Here is a 23,693-nt window from a genome sequence, read left to right on the forward strand (position 1 = left end):
CTTAGGGCGGGTGCACCGATTTGGTTGACAGCGACGGCAGTGACGACGACGACGACGACGACGACGACGAGCGTATTGGCAGCGCGACTATCCTCATCACCGACAACATTGACGAACGAGTAACTAAACGCGGGCGGCTCGAATATCCTCTTATCCACACTGATCATCCGATCTCAATGGCTTACCCTCCAACGGCACCGGGTGTTCCACACGGGTACCTCTCCTCCTACCCTCTCCTATCCCAATCCGCGAACGCCTTCCACACTGTTGTCCATCCCCAGCATCGCGCGCACCCGCAGCAGCAGATGGTGCAGATGCAGGCTGCGCAAGCGATCTATGCACACCAGCAGCAGCAGCAGCAGCAGCAAGAGGAGGAGAAAGAGAGGGAAAGGGAGGAGCCGGAGAGACGAGAGAGAGAGGCTGAGGTTAGGGAAGAGAGAGAGGTGCAGGAGAATATCGTTGGTTCTCATCAGTCAGAAGCGCAGACTGCAGAGACAGGACCTCAGGAAGTCAACAGACCCGTGGATAACACGGGTGCGGCGACGACGAGCGTTCCGATTCCGACTAGCACACCTACTCAACCAGCGGCAGTCATTTCGCCGCCGATCGCCGCCGTCGTACCTCCTCAGAGCGCGAATCCGCCGTCATCAGCCGTCCAAACATCTACTCCTATCGTACAATCTGCACAGGTGCCAGTCATAGCTGCATCGGCAGCAGGAGATGGAGATGGAGATGGCGACCCGACCTCCCCCACAAGTAAGAAACGCAAGTCCGTACCCGCACCCGCACCCGCACCTGTACGCACCAAGTCTGGCTCCAACTCGCACAAGAAACGCAAGCTCGACGCTCCCACTTCCTCCCTCACTGCTCCTCTCTCTATCCCTGCCGCGTCGGGGCAGAACATGCAGAGCATGTCTGCTGTCCCCCCTGCATACCCTGGGTACCCTGCGGGTCCATATGCGTACGGGCAATGGTATTATGATCCAGCTGCTACTGCCTACCCTCCCGCTGCCTACTCACCCGCTACCGCTTACTCACATGCTACCGCTTACCCCCCTACTGCCTATCCGCCTGCCGCTTATGCACCGCCCCCACCTCCACCCGCTGCACCGCTCCCCGGCCCTCCACTCCCCCCTGGGCAGCATCCGGCACCTCACCCGGCCGCAGCGGCAGGCCCTGCTATCACTGGGGGCAAAGATGTGCCCAAAGCCGTCGAAGACTTTAGGAAGAAAGCGATCAAGGCTTGCACGGGGTTCTACGATATTGCTAATGATTTGATCGTGCGTTTCTCCTCTTCCATCCGAGCTGGATCTCTAACAACATCTGATAATAACAGGCACACACAGCGCCTCATGTATTGCTGCACGCCTTTCCCCCATCGGGCCCAACGGCCCTCCAAGTACTAAACGACATGCGCCAAGTCTGCGATCAATTTCTTTCCCTCTCCTCGGGCACAGTCCCTCCGGCTACACAGCCCGCCCCCACCTTCCCCACCGTTTCAGCCGCTACGGCTGTCCCACCCACCGTCCCAGCGGCGATCCTCCCACCTCCCGTAGGGGGCACGCAAGTGCCTGTACCGAGTATAACCCGTTCCCGCCCTAGAACAGAATACAAGTCCTGGGCAACGGCGCAGGCTGAAGCCGGGCGCTTGCCTACGAGTGAAGCCGAGCCCTCCAGCGCCCCACTCGCCCCCGCCACCGTCCCGCCGTCAGGAAGCGCTGGGGTTTCCCCTACGCAAGCGCATGCCCAAGCGCAAGCCATGGGTCAAACCCCTACCCTCGCCTCTGCTAGTTCGGTTGGCACCTCCGCTACGGCTGTGAGCTCAGCTCCTGTGGCGGAAAGCCCGAAACATACCTCCGGTCCTTGGAGTGTGGAGGAAGTTTCCAAGCTCCGAGCTCTGGTTGAGCAGGCGCAGTTCCTCTTACCCCCAACTACGCTCGGTTCCGGTTCCGCTCCCACTGCAGGTCCCAACGATATTCCCGAAGATGGGAGCGCGCCTGCAGAGGCCCAGCCAGAGATGAGCGACAGAGGCTGGGACTGGGTCGTCGCCCAGTGGGGCCCGAGCAGGAGCAGACACCAAGTGCTTAACAAAGCGAAGAACATGGGTTTGCGGAGCGGGAACATACCCCGCCCTGCTGCTGGTAGTGCGGCGCCTACTGCTACTGCTCCGGGAGTTTCGACGGCTGCGTCGAGGAAAGCCGAGCGGAGGGCGGAGAGGAGGAAGGCCGAGCGGGCGCGCGTGAGAGCGGAGAAGGAAGCCCAGGCCGCCGAAGCCCAAGCGGCTGAAGCCCAGGCCGCTGCTGATGCCGTTGCTGCTGCTGCAGCTGCAGTCGCTGCGGAAACAGCTAGCGCGAACCAGACTGGAGGGTCGGCGACGGATTTGGATTTCATCTTGGACGATCATGATGATGATGAGCCAGAGGTGCCGGTGCAGGCGCCTATCCCCAGGCACGTAACGCAGCATCAGGAGGTGTTACAGCATGTCCAAGCCCAGGTTCATGCGCACCAATCTCGTCAGCTAGTAGTGCAGACACAAGTCCAACAGGTCCAGCAAGTGCAGCAGACCCAGCAACGTCAGCCGCAACAGCAGCAGACGCAGGCTCAACAACAGGTTCAGGGCCAGTATGCGGTCGCTTACGCAGATTATCGTCCCAATTCTGGGCAGGACTACAGGCAGCAGCAACAGCAACAGGCCCAGGCCCAGGCCCAAGCCCAAGCCCAATCACAGGCACAGGCGCAAGAATATCGACCCGGCTCAGGACAGGAGTACAGGTCAACGTCCCATACTACCACGACGCGCAGCACGAGCCACCATTCGGACTACCGGCCCGCGACGCAGCCGACTTCGGAGTATGCGTATTCCCATGCCCAGGCTCAAGTACAGGCGCACACGCCGACGCAGGGGATGCTTAATAGTCCCTTGTCTGGTAGCTTGCATGCCTCACCTCTATTGGCACACGCGACGCAGCCGCAGACTGTGCCCACCCAGAGGCTCCCGGGCCTCCAGCAGCAGCAGCTTACGAATGGTCAGGCGCGTACGGATCTACCCCACTTGAGGGACATCCGTGATTTTTCCAGGGACATTACCCAGCTCCCCACGCCTACCTCGACACAGCAGTCCCATAGCCAAGGTCACACGCCGGTGCAGGGGTCGCAGCCTGTTGTGCATCATCAGGTGCACCAGCCGCAGCCACAGCAAGCTGCCGCTCATCGCCTCTCTCAGCGTCAACAAACCCAGCGCCATGCGCATACACAGGCGCACACCGCCCAGCAGCCGCAGCACACGCAGACGCAGCAGCATACGCAATCACAGCATACGCAGACGCAGCAGCCTCAGCAGGCACAGGCACAGCAGCAGCAGCCTCAGCAGCAGTATGCATACCAATACCCTTCCGTTCCCTCATCGATATCACAGAATTCATCCGATGCAGATATTTTGCCGAGGTATTCGTCGTATTACCACGGATATGCGCAATACCCGGACTCTTCGGGACGGTAATTCGTTCTCCTTGTAGTGTACCTTTGTAATGTTTCTCTCAACGCGATACTAGTTTACGGGTAAAAAGTCATGCGCATGTCTTAACAGCGTGCACAACTCTCCCATACTCATCTCTCTCCGTAACTTGATGTTTTGCCTCGGATCATAGACGTACTACTTGATGGGTATCACATCTAGTCTGCTGGTATCATGTATAATCCAAATCCTACTGAAAAGTTCCGAAAAGTTCCCCTCATTGTGCCATGATCTGACGAGAGAAGGCTTCCCGACACTGGTAATGCGTAACCTCTCCTCTGCGGCATGCACGTCAGAGCTCATTTTAAAAAATGTCGCGGCCCTTGCTCACCTCGGCGCATGAACTGCAATGACACTACTGCCAAGTCGCTTCTTACACTGCGGACATCTAGAATATGGTGAGCTTGATGAGCTGCATCAAGGAGGATATACAGTACATTCGCGTGTCGTTCACCACCACTTTCCGCTCTTGAAGTTGCACCAGGTCGAAGGCAACGGCGTCTCCTCGAGCCTTTCGTACTTCTCGCTCTAGACGTGCCCATTTTCGCTCATCTCTCAGGGCGCGACTTAGGAATCGACTGACATCCTGGACCGAAACGAGTGGCGGTAGGAGTTCCAGGACGGATAGGGGTTCCAGCTGTATCGAGTGATGTGCAATGAGGGCTAGTGCTGGAGCTAGAAGGGGCTTGGTGCCCGGTTCGGGGGCGAGATATAACTTTAGAAGTACAAGGAATAGTTCTGGATGGGTCGCTTGCATGTGCTTGCAGTACTGCTCGGCCTTGTGGTAGTCTTGAAGTCGGTTTAAGTATATCTGCAATGCACCCTCATGCCTTCCGAGTCTTCCGAGCAGTAGTGCCCGAGCCTCATACAGACCTGCAGAAGCCAGTTGAGACACTTTACAAACGACGAGACGTATTGCATACCGTCAAGGGGAAGCCTTGCCAGTAATCTGTCTGGTCGGTACTTTTCATCAGAAGCGATAAATTTGAGAAGTTTTGGATATTCTTCTTCGGTCCCATCTAAGTCCATGTAAACATGGATCAGAGCCGGAGTTGATTCAACTTACCAGCATCACCCTGCGACTGTTCAAGGTACAGATCCCCAAGCAATTCGTGTAGGTTCGAACTGTGTTCCCCCAGCGCCATCAGATGTTCGAGATAACGTATGCAGACGACGTGTGTAGGATCGATCCTTTGGAGATATCGTGCTATTTCATCACGGGGCAGACTATCAACCTCACTCATGTCAGCCGTAAAGATCTGTATCAGACTTAGTCATTGTCCAGAACCTGCTCGACTCTTCCTACCTGAAGTGCAACTGTGGGAGATGCCTTAAACACCCATTCTGCAAATCGGAATATGATATCCATATACTGTACACCCAGCCGTTGTAGGTAGCGAATTGTTTGACCGTATTTCTCGTCTTCGTCATCGCCGTCTTCATCAGCGAGTCTTTCATGGCATTAGCTTCATGATGGGCTATTCAGAGAAAAAAACAAACTCATGCAGCAGATTGAGCGCACTTTCATGCATCTTCTTCGCTCGGTACAAGTCGATAAGATCTGAATATTTCTGTTCTCACATCAATACAGTGCACCAGTATCTGAACAGTCGAAAACTCGCCTTTCTCGTCTTCAGCTCTGTTTCGACTTCCGCAACTTCACACCAATTTGGATCCAATCGGCACAGGGACCCAACCAGGCCAGGTCGAATAACAAGATAGGCCTTAAAGAGGGCCGTATCAACTATCTGTGCAACGCGAAGGAGTTGATGGGGATTCAGCTGTGGGATTGGAATGGATGGCAGTGACTGCAGTTCAGGAACTGGCTGGCTGTACAAAGACGTCCATGGAAGGTTTGCCATCGTATCGGCATGTGCAGCAAATGCTCCGATTACTTTCTGCCGACGATCGGGGAGATAACGGAGCAATATTTCCAGAGATCTTTGGTGGTCATCTGCCAGAACGTTGGTCACAGTCCACTTTTTGAAGCCTGAAAGTCTCACCTGGGCCCTTGCGCAGAGGCTCGTCTTTCCCTTTGCGAGGAGACGGTATATCGGATGTGGGTTTATGTGCTGTTCCTTTGCTTGTTGAAGCCTCTGGTTGCGCACGTGTTCCCGTGAATTCCCAGCCTCGCATCCACCTGCCTGCCATCGAGACCTTTGCTTCAGTCTTGGTCGTTGTAGCACTAGAGACTGAGGCTGCATCGGACTCCTTCTCTGCCTTGTGCTCTGGATGATCTTCCTCAGGAACAAGAGATCCCTTTCCACCAAATAGTCTCAGCCAATCCTTCCGGGGGGTTGCCAAACGTCCAGACACCTCTTCAGGATACAAAGATAACACAAGACCCGGGGTTGTCTCCAGCTCCAGGAAAGTGTCAAGCGCCTGATTGAACTTGGTCTCATGAAAGAGTTGTACAGCACGCAATGTTCGTGCAAGCCTTCGCATATGCTCCTGAACGGAAGTGAGCGCTGATTGATATCTTCCGGAGTTTGGGTTACCGTCTCAAGGAGTTTGTCAGAAGACGCATCATTCAGCAACGTCAGAGCATCCTCAAATAGATGCTTTTCTATCAGGTCGTCAAATTGTTTGACAAGTGCTTCCATAATCAACCTTCGAGATGTTCCAAGCGACGATCACTAGTACTAGCTCTAGTGTAGGGTCAGTACTATTGTTGTCGGAAGTATCTTATGGTAGTCGGGGACACACCAATTTAGCGTGTAGCACGGAGGTAAATGTAGCGTATACCTCCGTTTTGCCTCCATAACAAAGAATGGAGGCAAACGGAAGCATATGCTAGCGTGCACACGCTACACACCCAAATAAGTGTTTCACACTATTAACAACAATAATTTATTTATTTAGACAAAGCCTATTACCATCTGTCTTGTGTATGATTACCACCCTTGTCCTCCTGTTTGTTATGACAGAATGAGGTAATGTCAGTGGCTGAGTAGCGTGCAAGGCCAAAATTTGCTTCCGTCTACCGTGAAAAGTAGCTTGCCACACTACAAAGGCAGTGGAACTCCCAAAAAATGTCTGAGTACTTACATAAATATTGTAATTATATTATTTCATTTACCTGAATAGTCAAGAGCTTGTTATGTTGTTGTTCTTGTTACTTTCTTTAAAATCAGAACTACACTGCCGCTCAGATGTGGCTGTCCCCTACCTTCACCTATGGGAATGTGGCTGTCTGCTACCCTGACGCGTCTGGGAGGTGGCTGTGCATGACCCGCAGAGCCTCATGCACAGCCACCCTCTAGACGTGTTGGGAATGGTTATCATGAGTGCATAATGGTAAGAACAGATAAGAGACAAGGCAAAATATTTTGCTTACACCCATTGAGCAGAGTGTCTAACACGAAAAAACAAATGTAGAGCTTAAATGGGCAGCCACTCAGAAATAAGTCACTTAAGAGAAGGTTAAACTGATCCCAATCCGTCTTAAGGGTTGCAATTAATAGCTTATTAGACGGACTCATACGCTAGAAATGCCTCCTTTTGCCTCCTTTTGCCTCCAAGAGCGGAAGCAAACGCTAGGCACTAGCGTTTGTAACAAAGTGTTCACTCGAAAATGTTATGACGGAGGCAAATTTGTACACACGCTACACAGCCACGCGGAAGTACAACCGACGTTTTACTCTCCCTGGTAGCCGGAAGCATTTGTTAGATTTACCTCCCATGAGATCATTAGCAACCAGACTCATTGCGTGAGCGCCCTGTGCTCTTTATTTAATGTTGCTTTAGCTTTCAACTTCACCTGGCAGGATGCCCTTACTCGCAACAGTACTATGTCAGGATCCAACTTCCCCCCAGGTACTCCTGAGTATGAATGTTGGGATCTTTATTGGAACACGAAATAGCTGCTCGACTCCATCAAGTCACAACCAATTATTCGCGGCAGTATCCAGGCAGAATATGAAGGTCTTCCAAAAAGGAAATCCACAATTGAGCACCATGACTTCATTGCTGGACCATCCCGCTGTAAGAAGGTGCTAATTACAAGCGAATTGTTAGATGCGATCTCCTTTTGTCAAACCAATAGCGCAGATGGTATTGGACCAGTGGAATCAGCCAGGTCTCTCATCTGTCGACAATGAGACCCTCACTATCAGCGAAGATACCGTCATTCCTTTTCGGCGCGTTAAACACACAAAAGACTTTATCCGACTTGCATTCTCATTTGGAGGCCATATTCCGCTAGTCGGTTCTGGATGTAGTAGAGCTCGGCGTTCGTTCATTTATGTATGTTATTGTCACGCGAGGTGATATTTCCTGCTCGGTGACATTCCCGAAGGAGGTGGATGACAAAATTCGCCACCCAGTAGTCCGGTAGATCCAGCAACGTTGCAACTGCGCGACCACGATGTATCACACAAACAGGATTGGCATATGCTCTCTACAACCGAACCAATACTATTACCGGCAGTAGATTACCGTAATAACATTATCAAGACCATTGAAAGAACACACCTGTGAAAACCGTGGTAATAAAAGACATTCATGAAGTTGAGCTTGGGAGAACACGCGTAACGCGAAGCGCGTGAAATACTGATCACGCGGGCTAACAAGAGGCACATCTAATACCCGACTCTGGGGGAAATCGTCAGCAATCATGGGATGTACCACGGCTGAAACTACTCACTCCTCAGTTCGGGCAGTGGTAGATGCGTGATTCTTCCCATTGCCCTCCTCGAGCTCGTGGAGTGGCATCATCTCGCGCCTCGGGCTCATTCGAAGGCTGGGCTGGACAGCATCGCCGAACGCGTAGGCATCCTCACCGTGAGCCGCATCGTCACCGATCAAGAGTTCTGCGTCGGACATGCGCAGAGGAATCCTGCAGACGTACTTGATGAAGCAGCAGATGATCGAAGTCATGACGAGGTTGAGGCCGATGATAAAAAGGGCGCCAACGAGTTGCAGCCAGACTTGCTTCCAGTTCCCCTCGATGGCACCGCCCGGATTTGTGAGTGCGAATGCAGCGCAGCCCTCTGCTGTAGCGAAGAGACCAGTCGCCATGCCACCGACGACACCCGCTGCTAAGTGAGTGTGGTACACGCCGAGAGTGTCGTCGACGTAGGTCCAGGGTGCAAACTTCTTGCCGAGGTAATTCATCGAGAACCAGGGGATCGAGCCAGAGAGCGCGCCAATGACGATGGCACCCCAACCAGCAACGACGCCGGCAGCGGGCGTGATAGCGACGAGACCGGTGATCATCCCCTGAACAGCACCGATCACAGCGGGCTTCTTGAAGAAGATCAGGTCGAGGATGGTCCAGACGAGCAGACTCATGGCTGTGGCAATGTTCGTGTTGAGCACCGCCGCACCAGCATCAGCACTGGCCGCATACGGGTCACCACCGTTGAATCCGTTCCAGCCCGTCCAGAGAATGCCGGCGCCGACAAGTGCGAGAAGTACATTGTTGGGGCGGAAATCCTCGCGATCCTGGGGCAAGCGAGGGCCAACCCAGAATGCTGCGACAAAACCAGCGGTGCCAGATGAAACGTGAATGACGTAACCGCCGGAATAATCGATGACACCGCGAGAGGCGAGGAACCCACCTCCCCAAAGGGAGAAGGCCCCGACGACGTAAGAGAAAGTGAGCCAAAGAGGGACGAAAAGCATCCACGCCTTGAAGTTCATGCGTCCAAGGACTGCGCCTGCCAAGATGACGAGTGTGATGGCCGCGAAGACAAATTGGAAGTAAACCATTGTGGACATGGGATAGTTGGCTGTAATACCAGATGCTGGGAAATATGCCTGAACGAGCTCGCTGTCGATGGTTTGGATCGGTCCTGGTATTCCCACGAAAGGTGCCGCTCCCCATTGCTCCCCAAAGCCCATCTTATATGCCCAAAGCACCCAACAAATGAGGACGCCTGCAGCGCTATGTTGTTAGCGCTACTTCTTTCAATGGTGGAAGATATGACGAACAAGCAAATGCGTAGAAGGCCATGAAAGCACTAGATTAAGGAGAAAATATCGAATCAGCCTCTAAAATACGTGACGAGGTTAAAAGCCCACCTGTTCACTGCCCATTTCCGCTGTAGGTGGTAACGACGAGTCAGCGGGGTCCACGTTCCACAGAGACTGCTTGCGCACCTTCACGATACCAGCATACATGACAACAAGACCAGGAATAGACTGAAGGCCGACGAGCGTAGCGGCCGTGAGCTGCCAAGCGTTGTCACCTGTGTCGAGCCAGTCTGGTGTGGTATAGTTGTAGGCGGCCATGGTGGGGTAGTCGTGATCCCTGTGGGTGGAGCTTGGTTGCCTTGTGGAAAATCGACTTCTCAACGATTGGAAACTGATTCTGCGCTATAAGCAGATAATATTGCTGGAGAGCGCTGAAACGAGGTGCAACCTGGTAGTCGGCCGTCAAGGTGAATGGGAAAAAAAAAAGGCAAAGTTAGATAAGAAGTAAGACGCAAGCTGGCGGCGTGGTAAATAGGGACAACGTACCTGAGCGGGAAGACGGGGAACTTGGCATGGAAGACGAACGCGTGGTAGCATGTTGGAATATATAACATATTCTGAATCTGATCTGTGAACGCTTTCCCGCCTCCATGATGTTCCTGCAAAGAGCAACACCACACGGCGACCCTCAGACCAGCAGAGATAAGCCCCAAAATAGAAGCCAGCGGGTCCAGGGCGCGCGTGACTCTGACTCCGTCCTCAGCCAATGACAAGCCGCGATAAGACCTTGCCTTGGTTGTGGTCGGTTTCACCCTTCCACATCTTTCCTCCCCGCCCTCCAAATCCACTCTCAATGGCTTTTTCCGCTCCGTACCGGCGAGGGGTGCCTGGTCATCTGAGCCCAAAATAGAGATGGACATACCAACCGAGATCACGATTGTCCCCGCGCTTGGCTTGGCGCGCATTAATCTCTTTTCGTTCTCTCCGATGAATTCCATGTACCTTCTTCCTTCCGATAGCCAGGCAATGTTCTCCCTCGCACGCGGAAAACGGTTTGATGGGTCTACTTCCAAACTTGATAATGTCGAGATACTATCACTCTGTGCCCGACGTCGATGCACCGCCGGCTTTCAAACGTTCTCTGACAGGCGCAATCGAAGGAAGCACTCAGGGATTGGATATCGCAGGACCAATTCATTAGACAATTACAAGGGCAGCTGCTCCAAGGGGATCCGCTCGGAAATGACGGGGCCGACAATCAAAAATCATCAAACCCTGTCAGGTCGATATCATGGGTGAAGTGCTATCGAGAGGGTTTAGAAGGGTAGACAGCCGTCATGGGCCCACTCACCTTATACAGACTCATGACTTTGACCACCCATGCCTCCAGATGGAAGATCTTTTTACTACCTTGTCTCATTCGATGTTCCTAGCCCTCGGATCAGCGGGGGTAGATACAGCCTGATCATTGTGGGAACGCACATAGAAGGCCGCCCAATGCATGATATCCGCCTTGAGTGCCTCGTCCACCCGCTCTATGACCCTGTCTGCCAACGTCTGATCTCACATAAATATACTATTCGAGACTCAGCTTTCATGTGACACACCTTGATTATGAGAGAAGGCGGGATGCAGTGCGAAATGAGTTCATAAAGCTTGCTACGCACGTCGAGAATGCGTTGTGCACTCTGTTGTTCCACAATGAGGTCAGCCACCTTCGCACAGTAGGTTTCCCAGTCTGGCTTGGCAATCTCCAGCTTCTCCGCATTGAGGTCTGGACTGCCAAGAACTGAGTCTTGGCAAAACACTGATTACCAAGTGATGATTACGTACTGCTGCATTTTGAGGGCCTCAAGGACAAGGAGCGCTCGTCGCAGGTTGCCGACGGCTTCTGCACCAATTTTTGAAGCAACCTCGGGTGGAAGGTCGACGCGTTCCTTCTTCGCCACATACCCCAGCACGGTCTCCATCTGGGGGGTGAAGTTAGAAATTGGTCTCGTCTACTTTTGACGGGAGACGAACCTCTTCAAGTGTAGGAGCCGCCACGCGCACAAGCAAACATCGGCTCTTGATAGGCGCAATCAGCTTGCTCGTGTTGTTGGCGACGAGAATGATTCGTAGGTTAGCCATATACTTCTCCATAGTTCGACGCAATGCCGCTTGCGCATCACGTGATAATTGGTCCGCCTCGTTGATAACCACGACTGCCGTCTGTTTTAGCAGATGCCCGTAGATAGACCGCAAATGACACACCTTTAAATCTCTGTTTTGCACTCAAGTCCACCTGTTGTGTCTGAGCGATTTCCTTGAGGATGTCTTGTATGACTTGACGATCGTATATGCCGACATCACTGTAACGAGTTGAGGCGAATTCGGCGAACACCGTGGAATGCTCACCTGGGTGTTAACTCCAGATGATAATTGCTCATCACCACATTCACATCTAGCTTTCTCTTTGATGGTGTCAAGAAAACCCGTTGTTCGATCTTGAGCTGCACGAAAGGTCAGCATACCGGCGCAAGAGCTGACAGAGGATTTCGGCACCTTCTCTGCTCCAGCTCCAAACAGCTCTCTGAGCACGCATGCTACACGTGTTTTCTTCCCAGCTCCAGAAGGCCCATAGAATAGCATATGAGGGAAATCTCCCGAACTTGCCTGCGAAGATGTGAGTGAGATCGGCTGTCCATGGTGAGGAGGTGTGACACACCAATGAACGCAAGCGCTCTGATAGCTCAGAGTGATAATCCAGATCATCTAGTGTTCGCGGACGGTACTACATCTCGCATTCAGTATTATTTGCTGCATGTAAATAGTATCACACCTTATCGACCCAGAGAGACATGATGGGGATGGTCAAGTGACGGAGGCGATGGTAATGTAGGAGGACGCGTTACAGTAAGGGACACGTTGAGCGCGTCGTCCCGTAGCCTTTTTCGTCAATCTGCCATGCTGCATGCAACCGAACAACCCCCGTCCTCACCACTAGTTTCTTCTGCGCCGTTGGCGAGCGATCATGCAGGGCTATACCCCATATCAACAGGAACTTCTAAAACTCGCCGAGCAGCTAATGCATTCGGAAATGGCTAACAACGATCCATCGCATGACGTCTTTCACGTCCTTCGGGTTCGCAAAACAGCGATTCGTCTAGCCGACTCCCTTGCTCACTCTACGGCTCTGAACATTTGGATGGTAGACATGGCTGCACTGCTGCACGATATCAACGATCACAAATATGCGACGTCTACATCAGGTACAGTCGGTCTGAAGGAGATTTACGAGCGGATGAGCAGGGACGATGCTGCCCAGTTGGAGTGGATTCTCGAGCGCGTCAGCTGGAGTAAGGAGAAGCGCAGGAGGGAAGAAGGAACTTGGGGAGAACTGGAGGAAGCCTGTGTTGAGTTACATTGCGTTCAAGATGCTGACAGACTGGACGCAATTGGTGCATTCGGTACGATTCTCGTCCACAGCTAAGAACCTTGTTTCATCAATGCACTAAGGCATTATGCGATGTGCCGCCTTCTCTGCCGTAACAAAGCGACCCCTATACGCTGAAGGGAGGAACGATACAGCGATTGCCCACTTTCACGAGAAGTTGCTCAACATTGCTGGCAGCCTCAAGGTGAGTGAGCAACATGTTGTCCATAATGGACGGCAGCTTATCATATATCTAGACAGAATTAGGCACGCAATTGGGAATTAGGAGGCATCAGGTGGTATGTACCCATCTAACCCAGCTCAAATACGATCCTTATGAACTGCAGATGCTTGATTTTCTGGCCTCAGTTGACGATGAAGTCAAAGACATAAATCTCTCCTAGCGACTGCTTTCCCTAATAATTGTTTCTGTGATCTGTCTTGGCAGCAAGTGTGGTGACTTTCGGCTCGAAATTTCTTCCTGTTTGGCGTTTGCCATACAGAGTCAATCATACATCCAACTGGCTTTTCGTATCAGCTTCAGCTCGCCCGTCCATCATGCGGGGGTGGGTCGGGCGAGCGACAGAAGATAACACAAACGACATTGGATCCTCACTTATTTCCGTAATTCTAAGGAGGTGGTTAAATGCCAACGTGAACTTTGGCCCCTGTCGTAATCATCTCGTAATCATCCGCAAAGGCTTCATTCCATCTTAAACGTAAGTGTGTTACTCATCTTAGTCTTCGATTTCTGACTCGTCCCAAGAGACTCGGACAATGTCAGAGGATTGCCTAGCCAAGTTCAAATTTGGCTGTTCTTCATCATCTGTCTCATGCCAACTCGCAGCGTTCTTCCCTCTTTTACCTTGCCAACTGCTGCTGCCAGGGTACCAACTCCGAAGGGGTCCAAGGCCATTCATGCTGCAGTATGCTTCTATGGCATTCTCATCCTCCATCCTGCAGTCCAGTCCGTCAGGTTGCCGCTCAGGCTCTTGTTTCTTCTTGGTGACGGACTTGCATCTAACAGCCGAACTACCGATCAGCCCCTACGAACAGATGAGTTCTCCGTGGGAGTCAAAGAAAGGGATTCATTGCTTACGGTGACACTGTCCGGTGAAACAAAGTCTTTCACTTGCCAAAGCTATGTGGGAATTCAGCATTGTTCCTTTGGTAAGCAATACTTCCCCACGTACACTAGGCCTGATACCGCTAGGATGCTTGGTATAGAGCCCAATGTAGGTGTATAAATCAGGCTTCACGACTACCGGAATGACCTGAACTTTGGTGGTTAAAACATCGAGAACCTTGGGACATGTCAGGAGACTTGTTCCACAGACAGTATCTGGACGATTACCTGACCCACAGCATCTTTGTCGAAAATATCCGGGAGAAACAAACATATTATATGCGTATGGCCGACGTTGATAGTAGACACCTTGGCAGCAAAGGCTGGTGTCTCCTTCAAGTCTCCTTGAACCAAGGATAGGGCTATCTTTTTCCACACCCTAATTGATGTCAGTTTCGGCCACCCGCGAGCAGCTCTCAATCTGACCAGGTTACGGAACGTCGATGAACGAAAAAGACCCATTTCCCGCTGGTGAGGCCGGTATTTTCACAGAGTCGCCTGAGACCGAGCACAGTCTGTTCCCGAATCTCTTCTCGCAGTTCGTGTTTGCCGTGGAGGCCTGTTGAACTATCCGAAGGCTAAGGGATGTTTCTATCCGTCTTGAAAATTCCGTCAGATGCATGGAAATAAGTACCGCAGGCAACGTCACTCACCTGGATCTCCATTATTTCGTCAGTGGCCCGTTGTACCATGCAAAGATCAGACTGAACACAGTATTTGGGGGCGTTCTCACGTATCGCTTCTCCTTCAGTTATTGTACCCTGGCTAGGTGGTGCTGTCCGGTCACTGTTCACATTATTCACCTGAATCCACGCGATGGGCTCTTTTTGGATCTTGGCGGGGTTGTGCTGTCGACCGGAATTTGTCAGACATCTTTTGCGACGGTGAAGAATGTCCTGCCTTCTTGAGGAACTGCATCAGGGACAGATCATCGCCTAGATTCCACACACAAGCATGGTCTTGTTCCTCTTCTGAGGAGACGGAATGAATGTCGCTCATTTCGTTCCTGTACATACACTGATGGACGAGGTAAGAGATATGAGGGGATGGAAGGGCTCGCAGAGTAGCGCGCTATCAAAGCGCGGGTTTGTGTTGATATGGGGGCGACGGAATACCACAGTAGTATTTCGCTTGTTCGGGTTATGCTACAATCACCACGTGTTGAGCACGAAACTCAGCGCAATAGTTACGTCAGCGCGAGTGAAACAGAAGATGGCGAACTATTATTAGTTATCGTACTCTCAGCGTTGTGCAGTTTATTCAAACATATCCTTCAGTCGTGCTTCGTCCTCGAGGCTTTGATTTTACCAAGCCTGCTTGCCCCAGCCTTCTGTCCACTGGTAGCAGAGGCTTTGGCGTCTGACTTGATCGCGTTTTGCTTGATCGGTTTATCTTCCTCGTCCCCTTCGTGCTCAGTTTCTGACTCGTTCTGCTTACGGGCAGATTTGACGGCAGACATCTTGGCTTTCTTATCTGGCATTTGGGTACCATCGTCATCGTCATCGTCATCGTCAAATACATCTTTGCGTTTTGTTCCCTTTTTGATGGCTGGTTTCGGGTTGTCATTCTCGTCTTCCTCATCTCCGAACGGATCATCCTTCTTAGTTGTCATCTTTGGCTTGCTTGGTCGAAATGAGTTCTGCCCCGCAGTAAATTCGTCCCGCAGTTTCTGAGACAGGTGTGAGCAATGTCATGATCAAGATCGAGCGACAACTCCATGCCTGTAGCTCGTCTTCCTTTAGCAGCTCCTTTACTTGCCAAATCTAAGCCCATTGGTTAGCGAATAACAAGAAATATTGCCTCTCAACTTGCCGTGGATCGAATGCCGCTGGGATGCTTGCTGTCAATCCCAATCTGGGTATACAGGTCTGTCTTAGCACTGCTAGGGGTCAGCCCGACCTTCCCAATGAGGACTTTGAGGACCTGTTGCAGGCTAGAACCCAGTGGACAGCAGGTGTAGATGTAACAAACGCACCTCAGTGACGGCTGCTTTGTCATACAAATCCGGAAGATACACGCAGATGAGATGCTGGGGTCGTTCATCGCTCGCCTTTCAGGTGGACACCTTAACCAGCCAGGCTGTGGTCTGTGCCAAGTCACCTTCTACAAGGCTACGGGCGATCCTCGTCCACATCCTGTGCGCGTTCAGCAGTTTCTATCGGAATGTGGGCAGTGCCTACCCATCAACCGAGTCCGGCTGGGCGAAGAAGAGCCATTTGCCGTGTGTAAATTCCTTGTCCTGAGACAGCTTCTTGAGTTCTTCAGAGGCTTTGACTTGTACCTCTTCCCGTAGTTCCTTCTTGCTCCGCGCGCCTGTTTTTTTGTTTGACCGAGTTGGGATCTTGTCGTCGTTCTGATACAAGTTCGTAAACGTTTCATGCGCAATTATTGGAGACCCATTTGTATCGCCTCAACCTTTTGGGTGGCGTCTTCTACTGTAATCGACGTCAGAAATAATACGACGACAAAGATGTGCAACAACTCACAAATGCTCAGCGCCTCCTCGACCACCCCATCCGGCATCGCCGGAGCAACACTCTCTGGCCTTCTCACCCATATCCACGGCTTGCTCCCATTATCCTGAATCATGCTGGGCTTGTGCTGCTCAGCAACTTCATGTTATATAACTGTGTCACTGGGTGTACGAGGCCTAAGGACGCACTTTAGACAGGAACTGCTCGAGGGGCAATTCATGCTCCGAACTCCAGCTGTAGACATAATCGACAGGTGGTTCAATTTCCGAGTCCATTGTAGCGGAAATTCAGCGCGTAGTTCAGAAGCAGTTGAGTGAAAGGAGAGGAAGACGGGGCAAGCAGATAGTCAAAAGACGGCGTGGATGTGACACATCGCGAACGCGTTTGGACGCGTCGGTCCCTGAGTGATGAGTCGTACTCTTCTCCTCCTTTGCCATTTTTTGATTCTGTGCTCTACTTGTGCCAAGGTCATACTGAAGTAGGAGCCTGAAGGCCGGCCGCTGATGGGATGAAGTTCCGTGCAGAGGTGTCGAATGTGAAGTATTTCTATCGTTCGTCTGACTCAGTTTGTATCCCTGGACACTCACTGACGTTGGTGCATATATACAGAGGTCGTGCAGAGTGTTGAGAAGGTCGCGAAGAAGTGCATTATCCGCCTTTCTCCAGAGAGTATCGAGATAATATGCGCAGAGGGGAACGAAGAGGGGATTCAGGTGTGGTCGTGCGTGTCTTTGTCCATCTGTGTTCTTCGTGTTCTGATGGGCGCTTATGCCACAGGAAGATAAACAAGGCATGTCTTTATCCCGTCCGTTTACTAGCCAGTGCAATACTTGACAGTATCCTTTGCAGGAAACGCTTTTCACCGGATATCGGGTTCAATCCAATGCAGATAATATCATCTGTGCGGATATTGTGACCGATTCGCTCGTTTCTGTCCTACGAGACTTGGCAACGACTGGCAAGTCCGGCACGCGCGATACGGTGATGAAGCTCGCGAAGAGGAATGACCAAGCTGTGTTTGTGTTTGAGACGAAGGATCACGTAAGTTGGTGTGTTCATCTCTAAAGATGAGTGGGGATCTTGACAAGGCATGTTGTAGGATGCGATTTGGGGAAGGGGACTGACCGCGTCGCACTTCGTGAAGATCAGTATCAAACGCCCCGCGGACATGGAGAAAATTATTGAGCCGCTTTGTCCCGATCCGGATGCAAGTTCCCTCCTCATTTTCTTCTCGTGCCGGTCTCAAGTTGGCATAGGTGCATGTTGTCATTCGTTCGCTGGGGCAAATGCGTGGTGCAGTTGAGAAGATGAAGGTGCTCGACGACAAGATCATGTTCTCTGCAAATAATAGAGGAGAACTGATCCTATCAGCGGAGACAAAAGATAAGGATAACAGCATTAGGACGACGTGGGTTAACCTGACACATCCAACTATTGGTGCGTGCTTCACATATAGTCCGGAGAAGGGTATTTATGCGCCGCTTAGAGGCGGGAGAAGGTGCACCACCGAGAGATCCACCAGATCCAGAGAAACATTTTGGTGCTACCATGTCTGCTGCCAGCCTGTTGAAGTTCATGAGCACAGCAACGATCAACAAGACGACGTGTATAGCCTGTTCGTCTGCAGCCTGTATGACGGGAATTAGTGCTGATTGTACGTAGGTATCTGCGAGAACCACTGCCTGATCATGTATGTGTACATCGGGGATCCGTCGGACTCGAACGGTATCCTGACGTTCTACCTTCCTGCACGTCTTAGCGGGGATGACGACTGAGCGCTTGCAGGATGAGTGAGGGCTTTACAATGTTTCTGGGTCTGCGTTGTCTGCACTGTACCGTTAGACTGAATGAATATATTAAAACGCAATCCTCGTGTTACGCGTATAAACTTCTGCCGAAGTCCTTCCGTGGAACCCTGTGATGACGCATTTCAGGGGCTGTGCGACAACATTTATTGTCGATGACCGAATTCCACGCGCTGTCCCTGTTGAATGCCTCCGCCCATGTTGAAGCGATTCCCACCTCGTGCCCGTGAGCTGCGACCCATTTACCGCCTTTCAGGCTGCAGCGGTTTATTTCCCGCTAGTCTGCCTCGAGGTACGTGAGAGTGCCTGCCCAACTTTATATTTGGCGCTTGGGCGGGAAAAGGCAAAACGACTCACTGCGCTTCTTCATCTTTAACGTTTCCACACCCTCGTCTGTTTCTTTTCATTTCCACTTCTCCAACGACGAATTTTGACAGCAAATAAGAAGAAATGGCGAACAGTGTGTTCGCGACGACCAGAAGGGTGGTTTATGGTGCGCTTGCTCTTTCAGGAAAGCTAAATATAAGCTAAACTACGTGCTCTTGCTCCCTCAGTCGTCATCTTTGCGCTCGCCGCCATTGAGCTCGGGATAGCTGCCAACCTCACGAACTTATTCCTCAGTGCCCATCGTATGTCATTTCCTACGTAAAACTTAGACTTCAAACTGACGTAGAGAAACATAGATGACTTCTTAATCTATTCCCTTGTACCACCGAGCTTCACCATCCTAGTCATCCTCGGGCTGTGTGTCCTATCCTTCCAACACCGCACTGCTACACAACTCATCCCCTCTTAACAGGCTCGCAAAATCTCGTCCTCCAATAGATCTCGTCCTAGTTCTCATCGCCGACATACTATGGCTCGCCCTTGGTGCTTACAGCTCGGACGTCATCGGATATGTTCAGTGTGATGCCCTAGGGGGTCAAAAGGTGCAAACGTCGCTTGGGGGCACCTGTACGTACTGTATCCCTGTACGTGAAGAAAGGACGCTGATTGTGAGGGATAGATTCGAGTCAGTCATACTGCTACCAGATGAAGGCGATCGAGGCGATCGCTTGGGCCGAGTTTGGTCTCTGTGCGTCTATTCCTGGCACTGAAACGAGCCACTGCTAACACAGGTCATAGTCATCATTACATTCTTCGTCATCCTTTCTGTGACGTTGTCCGCTGTCACACGGGGGCAGAACGCATGGGAGATGGAGTGCGCCCAAGTTTTATTCTTCAATCGAGCAAATGCTTACAAATAACCTTACAGCATCGACGACCTCGAGTGGTTCGGCGGCTACGCTACGCCATATGGCTACTCTGGCGTTCCCTACCAGTACGGTCAATACGGCAACACCTATCCGCAGTACTACGCAAACGGAGCGGCAGGAGGGCTCGCACAAGGGCAGTATTATGGCCAACCGGTAGTCGTTCAGCAACCGGGCAGAAATATCCTCATCCAGCAGGGTCCGAATGGTCCCCAGGTGCAGGAGTTGCCCGCTTCTCAAGGGGTAGCGACCGGGTCTACCAGAACTAGGAGGGCATCGGACGTGAGGAGGTAGTGCATCGCCAGGTGTCGAGAGCAGAGAGATGTTGCGGACTGGAAGGGGCGATTCAGCGTGGATCCTATTCCTTCTCCCATTTGAATTATTATGCCCTGTCACATATACTCACCCTCGAAGTGCCGCCACGAATGTACGACTTATTCCACCATTTTTTCTGACACTTCATGCCTCTGGCTTAGACGTTTCTACAGTAGGATTACCCGATCACGTGCGGAGACGCCCTGGATACGATTACTATGGGACATGACACGGTGTTGTAATGTAGTAGTACAATACATGAATATATGGATTCAAGGTACCCACGCTTTTGGTATGGTCCGTGTAAGATGGTATCTGGCCTCGCAGGTGGGCAGCTTAGTGACGCATGACTGAGAAAGGATCGGTGGCGCCATGCTGCAGGACCGTCATGCCCACGTCGCGCATCCCTTCCAGGTAGACAATCAACTTGTTGCTCTCATGCTCGTTGGTGAGGAATGTTTCAGCGAGAGCGTATCGACCATCGGCTACGATGTTGGCCAGGTCGAACGTCCATTTCAGGGCGCTATGCGAAGACGTTAGCTGTCGAGACATCATCCAGCTGCACATCCAGGCACTCACTCAGCCGCTTCGTCCTTAGCGTTGTACAACACACGGTGCAGACGCATTACGAGCTCAGGAATATACAGCTGACGTAGGCGCTTTACCTGACGCGGCCGTTCCGGTAGACCGGGATCTTCTCTTAGCACTTCAAGCCAACGCATCGTAAGAATATCGAGGGTCAGATCTCTAGCATTACTGACTGCCGCCTGGTGCATGGAATGAGTCATCAAGACTGATATGAAGAAGTAGAAGGCGCACTGTGCAGGCTCTCTGATGATCTGCTCTAGCAAGACGGCTCCTGGATTGGTACGTCGATTAGCATGAAGTAAGTGTAAAGCAAGAAAGAAACACTTGCTTTGCCAGATTAGCTTTGTTTTCGAACTCCTTGCAACTCTCCAGGGCTTCTAAACATCCCATGAAGCAGCGAAGGTGATACTGTTCAGCCGATTCGTAATCAATCGGTGCCCCTTCTCGCTGAGGTCTCTGAATCTCGACGGGCAGGCGCTTCACTAGTTGTCGTGCGGCATGCAGGCGACCGTTCACTATAGCAAACTATCAAAGAGACATCTGTGAGAAATAAAAAGATGTATTTACGTAAGAACCAGCGTAAGAGTGCATTGGCATGCGTTAATGCAGGTCCATAGGTGGATTTATCAAAAAGAAGCCAATCCATAGCATTGATCAGAGCGCCCTCAGCCTGTGATAAACTGTGGTCGAAGGCAGTGAATCCGGGCTCTGGATCATCAAAGTTGGTGGGTGACTGCTGGGGTGTGAGGCAACATCGAAGGGATAGAAGAAAAGACACGAACTGAATGAATGAGTTCTGCGAATATGGAGTCGACCGTCCGAACAGCCACAATTGTGTAGGACAAGCCGTTTTGGGTGGTGCGACGAAGAGCCTCAGCACGGCGCTCAGTCGGAGCGTTATTCATGCCTGCCCAATGAACGGTCAGAACAATCCACATAGAAGGTTTGGATCATCACGTTTTAGGAACTGGGCGTAACTAGTTTCACCATCGGTAACATTCGGGTCATTCACTTCTCCAATAACGCCAGCATACAGCGCCACAAGATCAGGCTGGTTCATTTCTTCTAGCGTATTGCAGTACTCCTGAAGAATGTTCGCCTCTGTCGGTCGCATGTCGGGTCCAATAGCGTCCGACCATCGCAGGAACAGAGCAAGATGAGCGAAAAAACAGATCAAATGGTGACGCAATGGCTTTGATGCTGGAAGGGAGTTCATCGCAAGCTTCTCATCGAAGTCGCGGAGCAAATTTTCGACACTGTTCAGCATTATGTGCTTCTGTGTAATCCGGAACGGATGCAGAGCCTCGTCACTGTAGACCATGAGCTGGATGAACTGGGAGTAAGATGACCGACATACCTGTCAACCGTCTCCTCCTGATCCACCTCGTCAAAGATGAGGCTCAGGTTGTCTGTAACCGTCTCTAGGCCTTCCAATGGCAAGTCGTTCCCAACCCCTCCTTTCTTCATCCACCAGCTGTTACTGTCTAGCAGTTCGGCATCGACAGCTTGCTCCAGTCGGCTGTGTATCCGTGCCCACAGATGATCATCCCAGGATCTGCAAACTTCCCGTATGCTCTTGACATCTCCCACCATTGACCCATAAACCGCACGCTCGTACGGGTCGAGTGTTGGTGTTCTGGCGATCTTTAAGCAAGTCTTCTTCCACAACATGCGAAACCGGTTCCCGCCAGTGGGTACATCCCGGCCACTGCCCTTATCGTTTGAGAGTGAGAAAGACGTATAGGCAGCGCCACCCATGAGAGAAGCAGAGCGCCATGGCTGGGCAGCCTCTTTGCACGTCTCAAGTGCTCGTTCCGCATTGCCTGACCGGATACACTGAAAGACGTGCCGCATCAGGTTGCGATCAAATGCCTAAAAAAAAGTCATCAGGAATAGAGGTTATAGTGTATTACGGAGCATACCGCATCATCACCCTCCATGACCAAACCCCGTAGGGTGGCATCTGGATCGAGACCAGGCCCCTGCGCTGCACCAACTCGACTCCGTTGATTCTCTCGCATGGTTGTATTGGGCCAATATCCTTTCCGATACGGTAATTCTTCCGGATCAGGGGCGATGGCCCCTAGCCAATTTCGGACAAGATCTAACTCGCGCAGATTGGGATATGTGAGGAGGGCCGAGGCGAGTTCGGCTGGGGTGGTATAAGGGTTAATCTGCAAGAGCCTATCGACAGTCTGGATTTCGTCCGGATTGATTCGCAAGCGGTACCTGCTCGTGTAAGTTTGTATTTGATTTTCAAGAGCCAGGAATATACGCACGAGTAGAGGGCCTCAACGAGCAACCAGGTGTCCGATTCCAGTTTCCACGCAATTCTCTCCTCGTCCGCCATTTCGCGCTCCTCCAGTCTAAACCGAGCTTAGCACATATCATAGATAAGAGCAATTTCAGTCATACGCTAGCTGCCCACAGAGCTGCTCAAAGCGGCCGGCAAATCCCCCATCTTCAGACAACAGAAGTTCGTGATCTGGTGCGTCTGCCCCGCCCTCAGGACGGAATGAACGCACAATTTCTGCGAAATCTTGAAAGTAGGTGGAATCAAACGGACCCGCATCAATATCTGATCGTTTGTCAGTCCAGGACCATTATATAATATCGTGTTCGCACTTACCCATCTCAACAATAGACATTGATGTGGTCGACGCGTAGTGGCGAACAAACGACAGGGAACGTGAAGGACCCCTGCTGTGGGACACACGGAATTTCAATGGCCAATCAGCACACGATAAATTAATGAGTATAATTTGGGCTGTCAACGTTACAGGAACGCTCGCCTCTCAAAAGCAATATTCAGGACAAGCTCTTATCCACGGTTTTAGAGAGCCTTCCCAGTCCCTAAAAATGCGTAACAGCTCGCATGATTTTGTTCACGTGACCTCTCCATGGCTTCTTTTCTTCAACTGTCTTCTTGCACACCGAACGGTGTTCTAGGGATGGCATCGGTCCTAGACCGGACTTTGAGGACCGCGGTCCTGACGATCCAGTCCAGGACTGGACCGTCCGAGGACTGGACCAGGACCAACACTTTTGGAAAACCCGGTTTAGTCCTGAACTGCGAAGGACCGGTCCAGTCCGGTCCCACGCAGCCACCATTTCGCCATGCAATTGGGTGCAGAGTTTGACAGTTTTGGCGTTGCAGGGATGGTGACCGGTCATGTCATGGTGTTGGAAGAGGTCGGCATATCATCTGACTGACTGGCATGTCGTTTCAGGTGCATAATGAATCTCGCGTGTGCTTCCTCCCGCTCAATGCCATGACCCCACATTGA

At 51.7% G+C, this 23,693-nt stretch overlaps 9 protein-coding genes across 9 annotated transcripts; 3 read left to right on the forward strand and 6 right to left on the reverse strand.

The window, feature by feature from the left end:
• Window positions 1-1,843: 1,843 nt before the first annotated feature.
• Window positions 1,844-3,598, forward strand: DACRYDRAFT_20553 (uncharacterized protein). The gene has a single exon (XM_040771982.1). It carries the CDS (start codon window positions 2,906-2,908, stop codon window positions 3,497-3,499), a length of 594 nt encoding a protein of 197 aa, XP_040631879.1. The 5' UTR covers window positions 1,844-2,905; the 3' UTR covers window positions 3,500-3,598.
• Window positions 3,599-3,731: 133 nt separating this feature from the next.
• On the reverse strand, window positions 3,732-6,276 carry DACRYDRAFT_98725 (uncharacterized protein; the record flags this gene model as incomplete). The annotated part of the gene is made up of 11 exons (XM_040777544.1): window positions 3,732-3,792; window positions 3,846-3,902; window positions 3,952-4,387; window positions 4,438-4,533; window positions 4,581-4,773; window positions 4,821-4,965; window positions 5,015-5,085; window positions 5,137-5,468; window positions 5,518-5,896; window positions 6,013-6,124; window positions 6,221-6,276. 11 exons carry the CDS (start codon window positions 6,274-6,276, stop codon window positions 3,732-3,734), a joined length of 1,938 nt encoding a protein of 645 aa, XP_040631880.1.
• Window positions 6,277-7,989: 1,713 nt separating this feature from the next.
• DACRYDRAFT_114289 (ammonium transporter) lies at window positions 7,990-9,748 on the reverse strand (the record flags this gene model as incomplete). Its single annotated transcript, XM_040769791.1, has 5 exons — window positions 7,990-8,107; window positions 8,160-9,393; window positions 9,449-9,477; window positions 9,539-9,558; window positions 9,617-9,748. 5 exons carry the CDS (start codon window positions 9,746-9,748, stop codon window positions 8,095-8,097), a joined length of 1,428 nt encoding a protein of 475 aa, XP_040631881.1. The 3' UTR covers window positions 7,990-8,094.
• Window positions 9,749-10,663: 915 nt separating this feature from the next.
• On the reverse strand, window positions 10,664-12,307 carry DACRYDRAFT_20554 (P-loop containing nucleoside triphosphate hydrolase protein). The gene is made up of 11 exons (XM_040771983.1): window positions 12,252-12,307; window positions 12,138-12,203; window positions 11,975-12,085; window positions 11,828-11,922; window positions 11,684-11,781; window positions 11,453-11,634; window positions 11,264-11,400; window positions 11,038-11,209; window positions 10,913-10,987; window positions 10,782-10,859; window positions 10,664-10,733 (listed from the first exon to the last, which is right to left on the reverse strand). The coding sequence occupies exons 1-11, from the start codon at window positions 12,270-12,272 to the stop codon at window positions 10,689-10,691; spliced, it is 1,080 nt and encodes a 359-aa protein (XP_040631882.1). The 5' UTR covers window positions 12,273-12,307; the 3' UTR covers window positions 10,664-10,688.
• Window positions 12,308-12,443: 136 nt separating this feature from the next.
• On the forward strand, window positions 12,444-13,249 carry DACRYDRAFT_47579 (uncharacterized protein; the record flags this gene model as incomplete). The annotated part of the gene is made up of 4 exons (XM_040774767.1): window positions 12,444-12,879; window positions 12,929-13,050; window positions 13,103-13,144; window positions 13,193-13,249. 4 exons carry the CDS (start codon window positions 12,444-12,446, stop codon window positions 13,247-13,249), a joined length of 657 nt encoding a protein of 218 aa, XP_040631883.1.
• A 333-nt stretch (window positions 13,250-13,582) lies between these two features.
• DACRYDRAFT_104882 (uncharacterized protein) lies at window positions 13,583-14,636 on the reverse strand (the record flags this gene model as incomplete). The annotated part of the gene is made up of 6 exons (XM_040767993.1): window positions 13,583-13,891; window positions 13,945-13,986; window positions 14,039-14,149; window positions 14,200-14,350; window positions 14,398-14,549; window positions 14,625-14,636. The coding sequence occupies 6 exons, from the start codon at window positions 14,634-14,636 to the stop codon at window positions 13,583-13,585; spliced, it is 777 nt and encodes a 258-aa protein (XP_040631884.1).
• A 608-nt stretch (window positions 14,637-15,244) lies between these two features.
• Window positions 15,245-16,720, reverse strand: DACRYDRAFT_114291 (uncharacterized protein; the record flags this gene model as incomplete). The annotated part of the gene is made up of 9 exons (XM_040769792.1): window positions 15,245-15,640; window positions 15,693-15,734; window positions 15,784-15,894; window positions 15,947-16,021; window positions 16,079-16,106; window positions 16,152-16,324; window positions 16,387-16,406; window positions 16,458-16,572; window positions 16,634-16,720. The coding sequence occupies 9 exons, from the start codon at window positions 16,718-16,720 to the stop codon at window positions 15,245-15,247; spliced, it is 1,047 nt and encodes a 348-aa protein (XP_040631885.1).
• A 181-nt stretch (window positions 16,721-16,901) lies between these two features.
• DACRYDRAFT_114292 (uncharacterized protein) lies at window positions 16,902-18,309 on the forward strand. Its single transcript, XM_040769793.1, has 7 exons — window positions 16,902-16,996; window positions 17,055-17,166; window positions 17,223-17,250; window positions 17,295-17,486; window positions 17,702-17,882; window positions 17,932-18,060; window positions 18,108-18,309. The coding sequence occupies exons 1-7, from the start codon at window positions 16,954-16,956 to the stop codon at window positions 18,218-18,220; spliced, it is 798 nt and encodes a 265-aa protein (XP_040631886.1). The 5' UTR covers window positions 16,902-16,953; the 3' UTR covers window positions 18,221-18,309.
• A 497-nt stretch (window positions 18,310-18,806) lies between these two features.
• On the reverse strand, window positions 18,807-23,054 carry DACRYDRAFT_98729 (nuclear pore protein 84/107; the record flags this gene model as incomplete). The annotated part of the gene is made up of 17 exons (XM_040777545.1): window positions 18,807-18,879; window positions 18,934-18,994; window positions 19,050-19,204; window positions 19,257-19,325; window positions 19,376-19,451; window positions 19,506-20,341; window positions 20,398-20,585; window positions 20,638-20,677; window positions 20,735-20,921; window positions 20,974-21,139; window positions 21,189-21,313; window positions 21,364-21,716; window positions 21,764-22,278; window positions 22,329-22,635; window positions 22,686-22,772; window positions 22,822-22,936; window positions 23,036-23,054. The coding sequence occupies 12 exons, from the start codon at window positions 23,052-23,054 to the stop codon at window positions 20,155-20,157; spliced, it is 2,289 nt and encodes a 762-aa protein (XP_040631887.1). The 3' UTR covers window positions 18,807-18,879; window positions 18,934-18,994; window positions 19,050-19,204; window positions 19,257-19,325; window positions 19,376-19,451; window positions 19,506-20,154.
• Between the last annotated feature and the right edge of the window lie 639 nt (window positions 23,055-23,693).

This window comes from Dacryopinax primogenitus (genome assembly GCF_000292625.1).
Source record: "Dacryopinax primogenitus strain DJM-731 SS1 chromosome Unknown DACRYscaffold_3, whole genome shotgun sequence".
Lineage (NCBI taxonomy): Eukaryota > Fungi > Basidiomycota > Dacrymycetes > Dacrymycetales > Dacrymycetaceae > Dacryopinax > Dacryopinax primogenitus.

What these genes read in the sequence shown, in the direction of transcription:
- DACRYDRAFT_20553 (XM_040771982.1), top strand. Translation starts at nt 2,906, where the DNA reads ATGCTTAATAGTCCCTTGTCTGGTAGCTTGCATGCCTCACCTCTATTG.
- DACRYDRAFT_20554 (XM_040771983.1), bottom strand. Translation starts at nt 12,272, where the DNA reads ATGTCTCTCTGGGTCGATAAG. An exon ending in CGCCTTCTCTCATAATCAAG is followed by an intron (nt 10,988 to 11,037) that starts GTGTGTCACATG and finishes ATGTGAGATCAG; the next exon opens with ACGTTGGCAGACAGGGTCAT. An exon ending in TGCATTGGGCGGCCTTCTAT is followed by an intron (nt 10,860 to 10,912) that starts GTGCGTTCCCAC and finishes TCCGAGGGCTAG; the next exon opens with GAACATCGAATGAGACAAGG.
- DACRYDRAFT_114292 (XM_040769793.1), top strand. Translation starts at nt 16,954, where the DNA reads ATGAAGTTCCGTGCAGAGGTGTCGAATGTGAAGTATTTCTATC. An exon ending in GAGGGGATTCAGGTGTGGTC is followed by an intron (nt 17,167 to 17,222) that starts GTGCGTGTCTTT and finishes CTTATGCCACAG; the next exon opens with GAAGATAAACAAGGCATGTC. An exon ending in CCTGACACATCCAACTATTG is followed by an intron (nt 17,883 to 17,931) that starts GTGCGTGCTTCA and finishes TGCGCCGCTTAG; the next exon opens with AGGCGGGAGAAGGTGCACCA.